This window comes from Rhinopithecus bieti, unplaced genomic scaffold (assembly GCF_001698545.2).
Source record: "Rhinopithecus bieti isolate Rb0 unplaced genomic scaffold, ASM169854v2 scaffold_12138, whole genome shotgun sequence".
Taxonomy (NCBI): domain Eukaryota; kingdom Metazoa; phylum Chordata; class Mammalia; order Primates; family Cercopithecidae; genus Rhinopithecus; species Rhinopithecus bieti.
The window spans coordinates 2,880-12,511 of NW_016807121.1; the positions used below are offsets into that span (position 1 = coordinate 2,880).

Here is a 9,632-nt window from a genome sequence, read left to right on the forward strand (position 1 = left end):
ATTGGTGGAACAGTCAGACCCACAAAATTATCAGTTAAGTTCACCATCTTATATGGATATGGTTCATGGCACCCCAAAACAATTATAGTAGTAACATCAAAATCACTGCTCACAGATCAGCATATCATCTATAATTAAAAAAAAAAAAAAAAAAAAAAAGGCTTGCAATGTTATGAGAGTTACCAGAATGTGACACAGAGACACAAGGTGAGCACATGCTCTTGGGAAAATGGTGCCAACAGATGGCTTGAAACAGGGTTGCCACAACCTTCAATTTGTGAAAAAAAAAAAAAAAAAAAACTCAGTATCTGTGAAGTGCAATAAAACAAGGTATGCCTGTACTCAAGAGTGGCATTTCATTAAATTCTATCTTCCATAGAAAGTACAANGAACTTCCTTGGCCCCTCCTCGTGCGCGGGACCCAGGAACCTCGTCGGAGAACGCCGGTGCGAACTTCCTTGGCCCCTGCTCCTGTGCGGACCTAGGAACCTCGCCCGAGAACGCCGGAGCGACTTCGTCGGCCTCCACCGCTGGAGACCGGTGAACCTCGCTCCCTCCTTCACATTGGCTTGTAAATAAAGTTTTTTTTTGCCTTGCCTACTTGCCTTTTCTCTGGCATTTGCTCTGGGGGTCACATTAAAGCAAATCAATGAGAAAATGCTCGACATCAGTAACAACTGGGGAAATGACAATCAAAACCACAATGAGATATTACTGCACACTTACCATAATGGCTAAAACAAAAAATAGCCAAAACACCAAATGCTCTTGAGGACATGGAGAAACTGGACCACTCAAACGTTGCTAGTGGGAATGTAAAATGGTACAACTACTCTGGAAAACATTTCAGCGGTTTCTTTAAAAAAAACTAAACATGCAACTACTATATAACCTACAATTGCATCCATTGGCATTTACTCCTTAAAAAATGAAAACTGTGTTCACACAAAAACCTGTACCCAAACGTTTATAGCAGCTTTACCGACAATAGGCAAAAACTGGAGACAATCTAGACATCCTCCCACAAGTCACTAAACAAACTGTGGAACAATCACACATTGGACTATTCCTCCACAGTAAAAAGGAGCAAGCTATTGGTACATACAACGAGCTAGGTGAAGCTCCACAGAACCGCACTAATTGAGAAAAGCCAATCCCAAAGAGCTACACATACTGTATGATTCCATTTCTACAGTTTTTAAATGATGAAATAAATAGAAATGAACCACAGCTTAAGGTGTGCCTGGAGTTAAGGAAGGAGTTGGTGGGAGAGGCAGGTGAGTTTGGCTCTAGGAGGGCAGCATGAGGGGTCCCTGTGGTGATGGGAATATTCTTTCACTTGACTGGATTGATGTCAGTATTCTGGTTGTGATGTCGCACGACAGTTTCACAAGATGTTACCGTTAGGGGACACTGGTGAAGGGCATAATGCAGGACCTCTCCCTGTTATTTCTTACAACACTGTGTGAATCTACAATTACAAAGTTATAATTTTAAGGGTCTAAACCTCTCTTAAAGCTACATAAAGTAATTGTGAGATTTATGACTTTTCTTCCTATCATTTGAAAATCTACACGAGAAGACCCTTGCACAGTTGAGTTTGACTGACTTGGTAGAGATGACTGTCTGAAGAGAGTGGGAGTACACACATACATCTTAGTCCCATATTTCATATTTTCATTTACAACTTAAACCCAAACTACTTCCCCAAGAGCTTCTACCTTGGCGCCATATAAATCCGAGTTCTTCATTAGAAACTCTGCCGATGTCCGCACTGTGACTCCAGTTGTCTCACACTGCAGCACACAGTTTTCCAGCGTAGTCTTACCACGGTGAACAACTGGGATGAAAATACACAGTGACTGCTTTAAGAAGTAATGTGCCTTTCCCAATGTTAGAGATAGCCTGGTGCTGACATTAGCTATGGTCTAAATATTTCTCAATGGCTATCATTTAAATATTCTTACCTAAATTACAAATTCATAAAATATAAAACAATGACTATTTTGAGTTATTTTCTACAATCCAAAAGCAACATTCTTTAAAAAGAATGACTTGACCTCAGATACAAAAGTACTTTCCATTACCAGAAAAAAAAAGCATCAGAGAGCAATTTTGCTGAGTATCTCGGAAGAAAAAGGCTTTGATTCAAGAAAGGGGACACAAAGATTCCAGGAAACAAGCACTACTCCAGTGTGGAGATAACTTCATTCTAGTGCTACCTTGAATACAGAGAACACAGACCACAACACTGGAAAGCTTTAAAAGAAAAAAATCACCACACAGAAAAGAAATTAATATTAAACAACAAATTCTCATGAATAGGCTATTTTTTACTTCAGGGTTAAGATTGCTAAGTCGTCACACTATGTACACAAAAAAATAATTTTTTAGGCCGCATGTGGTGGCTCACACTTTGGGAGGCCGGGGCGGGGGGCAGATCACCCAAGGTCAGGAGTTCAAGACCAACCTGGCCAACATGGTGAAACCCCATCTCTACTAAAAAATACAAATATTAGCTGGGCGTGGTGGCGGGCACCTGTAATCCCAGCTACTTGGGGGCTGAAGCAGGGGAATCACTCGAACCCGAAAGGTGGAGCTTGCAGTGAGCTGAGATCACGCCACTGCACTCCAGCCTGGGCGACAGAGCGAGACCCCCGCCTCTCAGTTTCCAGTGATTCTCCTGCCTCAGCCTCCTGAGTAGCTGGGATTACAGGCACCTGCCACCACACCCAGCTAACTTTTGTATTTTTTAGTAGAGACAGAGTTTCATCAGGTTGGCCAGGCTGGTCTCGAACTCCTGACCTCAGGTGATCCACCCACCTCAGCCTCCCAAAGTGTTGGAATTACAGGCGTAAGCCACAGCACCCATCCTAAATGAGTAATTTTTTTTTTTTTTTTTTTTTTTTTTTTNNNTTTTTTTTTGGAGATGAAGCCTCACTCTGTTGCCTGAGCTGGAGTGCAGTGGTGCGATCTTGGCCCACTGCAACCTCTGCTTCCCGGGTTCAAGGAATTCTCCTGCCTCAGCCTCCAGAGTAGATGGGATCACAGGTGTGTACCACCACACCTGGCTAATTTTTGTATTTTTAGTAGAGATGGGGTTCCACCATGCTCGCAAGGCTGGTCTCAAACTCCTGACCTCAGGTGATCCACCCTCCTCGGCCTCCCAAAGTGCTGGGATTGCAGGTGTGACCCACCACGCCCAGCTTCATAAATAATCAGCCTTCCATACACACTCATACCCCAGAGATACTGCAGGTTGAGTTCCAAACCATCACAATAAAGGAAATATCACAATTAAAGTGAGTTACACAACTTTTTTGTTTTCCCAGTGCATACAAAAGTTGTCTATGGGAGTCTGGGGCGGGTGGATCACTTGAGGCCAGGAGTCTGAGACCAGCCTGGGCAACAGGGCGAGACTCCATCTCTACAAAATACCAAAATTAGCCAGATGTGGTGACACACGCCTGTAGTCCCAGTTACTTGGGGGGCAGAGGCAGAATTGCTTGAGCCCAGGAGTTTGAGGCTACAGTGAGCTATGATCGTGGTATTACACTCTAGCCTAGATAACAGTGAGACTGTCTCTAAAAACAAAAAATAAATAAAATTTATGTTTATACTAATGAGCATATGAGTTTATACTAATGAGTACTATGTTTATAATGCATCTATTAAGTGTACAAAAGCGTTATGTTTTTTTAAAAATGTATACATCTTAATTTAAAATACTTTATTTTGCTAAAACATGCTAACAATCCTCTGAGCTTTCAGCAAGACATAATCTTTTTGCTGGTGAAGGGTCTTACCTCAATGTTGATGGCTGCTTACTGATCGGAATGATGTTTGCTGAAGGTTAAGGTGGCTGTGGCAATTTTTAAAAATAAGACAACAACGAAGTTTGCCACATTGATTGACTCTTCCTTTCATGAAAGGATTTCTCTGTAGCATGTGATCTTGTTTGATAGCACTTTACCCACAGTAGAAAGTTATTCAAAATTGGAATCAATCCCTTCAAAGTCTGCCTCTGCTTTACCAAGTTTACATAATACTCTAAACCATTCGTTGTCATTCAACCATGTTCACAGCATCCTCCCCAGGAGATTCCATCACAGGAACCCACCTTCTTCGCTCATCCATAAGAAGCAACTCCTCATCTGTTCCAATTTTGTTATAAGATTGTAGCAATTCAGTCACATCTTGAGGTTCTACTTGCTATCATCAGGCTCTAGTTCTCTTGCTATTTCCACATCTGCAGTTACTTCCTCCATTCAAGTCTTGAACCCTTCAATCATCCATGAGGGCTGGAATCAACCTCTCCAGAACCCACTTTAATGTTGAGATTTTAACCTCCTCCCATGAATCATAAATGTTCTGAATGACATCTAGAATGATGACCTCTTCCCAGAAAGTTTTCAATTGACTTTGCCCCGACCCATCAGAGGAATCACTATCAATAGCTGGTATAGCCTGACGAAATGTATTTCTCAAATAGTAAGATTTGAAAGTCGAAATTACTCCTTGATCCATGGGCTGCAGAATGGATGTTATTAGGAGGCATGAAAACAACATTAATTTCCTGGTACACCTCCATCATAGCTCTCTGATGACCGGGTACATTGTCAATAAGCAATCATATTTTTAAAGGAGTCTTTTTTTTTTCAGTAGTAAATCTCAATAATGGGCCTAAAATATTCAGTAAACCATGTTATAAACAAATGTGCTACCATTCAGGCTTTGTTGTTCCATTTCTAGGGTGCAGGCAGAGTAGATGTGGCATAATTCTTAAGGGCTCTAGCATTTTCAGAATGGTAAATGAGCACTGGCTTCAACTTAGAAGTCACCAGTCATATTCGCTCCGAATGAGAGTGTCAGCCTGTCCTTTGAAGCTGTGAAGCCAAGCACTGACTTCTCCTCTCTAGCAATGGAAAGTACTAGACGGCATCTTCTTCCAATAGAAGGTTATTTCACCTACATTGCAAATGTGTTGTTTAGTGTATCCACCTTCATCAATTACCTTAGCTAGATCTTCTGGTTAACTTGCTGTAGCTTGCATCAGCACCTGCTGCTTCATCTTGCACTTCTATGTTACAAAGATGGTTTCTTTCCTTAAACCTCATGAACCAACATCTGCTAGCTTCAAACACTTCTTCTACAGCTTCCTCACCTTCTTCAACCTTTACAGAATTGAAGGAAGTTAGGGCTCTGCTCTGCAATAGGCTCTGATTTAAGGAATGTGGTGGCTGATTTGATCTTCTATCCAGACTACGGAAACTTTCTCCATATCAGTAATAAGGCTGTTTCGCTTTCTTATCATTCATGTGTTCACTAGAGTAGTGCTTTTAATTTCCTTTATGAACTTTTCCTTTACATTCAAAACTTCGCCAACTGACACAAGAGACCTAGGTGTCAGCCTGTCTCAGCTTTCAACATGCCTTCCTCACTAAGTTAAACATTTCTAGTTTTTAAATTTAACTTGAGAGACACGTGACTCTTCCTTTCACTTGAACACATAGATGCCATTGTAGGGGTTATTAACTAGTCTAATTTCAATATTGCTGTGTCTCAAGGAATAGGGTAGTCCAAAGAGAAGGAGAGAGATAGGGGAGTGGTTGATTGGTGGAACAGTCAGACCCACAAAATTATCAGTTAAGTTCACCATCTTATATGGATATGGTTCATGGCACCCCAAAACAATTACAGTAGTAACATCAAGATCACTGCTCACAGATCAGCATATCATCTATAGTTTTTTTAAAAAAAGGCTTGCAATGTTATGAGAGTTACCAGAATGTGACACAGAGACACAAGGTGAGCACATGCTCTTGGGAAAATGGTGCCAACAGATGGCTTGAAACAGGGTTGCCACAACCTTCAATTTGTGAAAAAAAAAAAAAAAAAAACTCAGTATCTGTGAAGTGCAATAAAACAAGGTATGCCTGTACTCAAGAGTGGCATTTCATTAAATTCTATCTTCCATAGAAAGTACAATTTTCCTTCAAATCTTAGAACAAACGATACACCAAACATTCAGATACTTACTTAAGATTCCCTCTACAGCATTGTGCTGAACAAATTTTATGCATGAGATTTTAATATCAGCACCAGTGCAGTCCACAAAAGTGTCACCTTTGCCCCTCTTTTCTATCACAATGTCATCTGGTAGGCCATATCCTAAGGAAGAGAGAGCAAGAACACTCAAGATGGGTAAGGAAAAACATCTAAACATGAACACTCTAGAACAGGTTTCTCTAGTTCAAATGACTGCAGGCGATAACAAGACCAGTCAACCATGTTGCATTTAAATAAAATCTATCTCCCCACATATCCTCTTTAATTTAAACCAGGGTATCCAATTTTTAACAATATCAACTCTCTGACTAGTTCCCGTATCAGAAGACTACCCTATCAACTATCCCACATAAGCTCAGCACTAAATTCACTTACAAAAGTGCTATAAAAAATCATGTTCAAGACCAGCCTAGGCAACATAGTGAGACTCCATCTCTACAAAAATAAAAAAAAAATTAGGCGTGGTGGCATGCACCAATTACTCACTACTCAAGGAGGCTAAGGTGGGAGGGTCACTTGATCCCAGAATTTTAAGGCTGCAGTAAGCTATGATCATGCCTTTGCACTCCAGCCTTCATTCTGGGTGACAGAATGAGACCCTATCTCAAAAAATAATAATAATAAGGACTTACAGCTGAGTCAAAGAACTTTAAAGCACTCACCCTTAGAAGTTTGTTTCTAACTCTAACATTCTATGATTCTAATATAAATTACATTTGAAACCTAAGCAGTTCTCAAGATGATCTAAGTTCAGTATTCTCTTAAACAGTTGTCTTAAAATCTGACAAACCGACGAGTTACTAGAAAAAAAAAAAAAGTCTACCTCATTAACAAACAAAAAGCATCAGATCGAGGCCGGGTGCAGTGGCACACGCCTGTAATCCTAGCACTTTGGGAGGCTGAGACAGGTGGATCACTTAAAGTCAGGAGTTCAAGCAGCCTGGCCAACATGGAGAAATCCTGCCTGTACAAAAAATACAAAAATTAGCCGAGTGTGGCATGTGCCTGTAATCCCAGCTTCTCAGGGGGCTAAGGTGGGAGAATTGCTTGAACCTGAGAGGTGGAGGTTGCAGTGAGCCAAGATCATGCCACTGCACTCTAGCCTGGGTGACAGAGTAAAACTCTGTCTCAAAAAAAGCATCAGATCTCGGTCAGGCGCAGTGGCTCAGGTCTATAATTCCAGCACTTTGGGAGGCCAAGGCAGGTGGATCACTTGAGGTAAGGAGTTCGAGACCAGCCTGGCTAACATGGAGAAACTTTGTCTCTACTAAAACTACTAAAATTAACCAGGCATGGTGGCGGGCACCAGTAATCCCAGCAACTCAGGAGGCTGAGCCAGAATCGCTTGAACCCAGGAGGCAGAGGCTGCAGTGAGCTGAGATCACACCACTCCACTCCAGCCTGGGCGACAGAGCAAGACTCTGTCTCAAAAAAACAAAAAACAAAAAAAAACCAGATCTACTTGAACCATTAATGCAAGCCAAACACCTGAGTGGGCTTACAAAAAACTGGAGTATCAGAAAACTAAGGAATTTGCTTGACTTCCATTATAAAACAGAAGCACATAGACAAAGCTGTAAGAAGTAACTCTCATTATCTAAAGACGAGTCTTTGAGTAAATGAAAGCAGTAACTGTTTTTAACAAGCAAAGCCACTCAATGTATCCACACTGGAAGGGGACAAAGGCTTTGGGGTCCCTAGAAAATGCAAGGGGACTCCACACACTGGAATGCTACCAGGGGTGGACTCTGGATGCCTGAATTATGAGTGACTTTGTTTCTGATTGTTGTATGTATCTGACTGTACTTTGCATATTTTCTACAATAACCATTGCTTTTATCATCAGAAAATTAAAAGTACAGAAAGAATTGCATACTGAGAAAAGATTTTACACAAATTTTATATAATTATGTATTTCTTTCCACTTAAAACATAAAACCATCACCTAAATGAATGGATTTTGAAACAAGAAAGAAAACCCTATTGTAAGTACTATTGACATCCTGCACATAGTAGGTACTCAATATGAATCTCTTGTTATACGGGTTAGCTATACATCACTATCAGATGAGCTTGAATCTAACTCATGAACACTCCATATATGCACACTAGAGATACCCTCTGATTCCCCAATTCTCAGACCCATACTGTTAGTCAATATACAGCCATTTTTATACTTAACTATCACAATTCTATATGTCTATTTATGACACTCTGGGAATTACATTAAAACTTCCTCACCAATCTAGGAAGAACTCTTATCTACCATACAAACTACAATATCAGTGTTATTTCCACTATGCCAAAAAATAAAGTGTTTTTATCACAGTGATTTATCTTGCAGATGTGTTATTTATACACACATATCTATTATACATCAAAAATTGGAGAGTAGAAAAGAACAAAAATTATACACATGAAACAAAAAAGGGGTAAGATGATGTACTAGGAATAGGAGAAAACTAAACTTCCAGCCTCAGTTCTTTAGAAGTTTTGACAAGATAAAAAGTATAGCTTAAGCAGTTTCTGAACAGCTGCACAAGTCCCAAAATGATATATGATTTTTTGCATTACAAGCTTCACTGCTAACTTGAAGCTATTTTGGTAAATAGTTGAACAGGTGTAACTAAATTTGACACGTTATGAATATATACAGGACCAAGATGAACAATTGTAAAGTAACCTAAATTCAGAAATCACTCTAAATGAACAATAAGATTATAACTGTCAAAAAGTTATTTTTGGCCGAGACGGGCAGATCACGAGGTCAGGAGATCGAGACCATCCTGGCTAACACGGTGAAACCCCGTCTCTACTAAAAAATACAAAAAACTAGCCGGGCGAGGTGGCAGGTGCCTGTAATCCCAGCTACTCGGGAGGCTGAGGCAGGAGAATGGCGTAAACCCGGGACGCGGAGCTTGCAGTGAGCTGAGATCCGGCCACCGCGCTCCAGCCTGAGTGACAGAGCAAGACTCCGTCTCAAAAAAAAAAAAAGTTATTTTTTTTTTTTAGACGGAGTCTTGCTCTGAAACCCAGGCTGAAGCATAGTGGTATGATCTTGGCTCATTGCAACCTCCACCTCCCAGGTTCAAGCGATTCTTCTGCCTCAGCCTCCCGAGTAGCTGGGATTACAGGGTGCAACAATATGCCCAGCTAATTTTATATTTTTAGTACCAACAGGGTTTCACCATGTTAGCCAGACTGGTCTCAAACTCCTGGCCTTAAGCGATCTACTCACCTCGGTCTCCCAAAGTGCTGGGATTTCAGGCATGAGCCACCGCACCCAGCCCAAAAAGTTATTTTTAATAGAATCTTTCAACATTAATCTTTTCTAAAGTATACTTTTGTCAAGACACAAAGTGTAGCATTTGTGACATTCAGCAAGCATTTAGAGAACTAAGATAACTGGTACCAATTTCAAGTTAAATGCCCTTCATTATACCTCTCACAAAAATAAGCTAAGTGTAAAACAAAAAACAAAAAGCCATGCACTAACATATCTGCAACATCTATGAGATAAGAGCAAGCAACAAATTTTTAAAATATTAAAATTTTTTTAAATA

General features: G+C 40.5%; 1 protein-coding gene across 1 annotated transcript in view; it reads right to left on the reverse strand.

Annotated features, from left to right (window-relative positions):
* Positions 1-1,721: 1,721 nt before the first annotated feature.
* SHCBP1 (SHC binding and spindle associated 1) overlaps positions 1,722-9,632 on the reverse strand; it is a gene marked incomplete at its 3' end in the record, with an annotated part of 29,293 nt that continues 21,382 nt past the window's right edge. Inside the window, exons 7-9 of the mRNA XM_017880292.1 lie at positions 8,188-8,216; positions 6,040-6,194; positions 1,722-1,840 (exon numbers count right to left, since the gene is read on the reverse strand). Coding sequence (XP_017735781.1) covers positions 1,722-1,840; positions 6,040-6,194; positions 8,188-8,216 — 303 coding nt within the window. The remainder of the gene's footprint in view (positions 1,841-6,039; positions 6,195-8,187; positions 8,217-9,632) is intronic.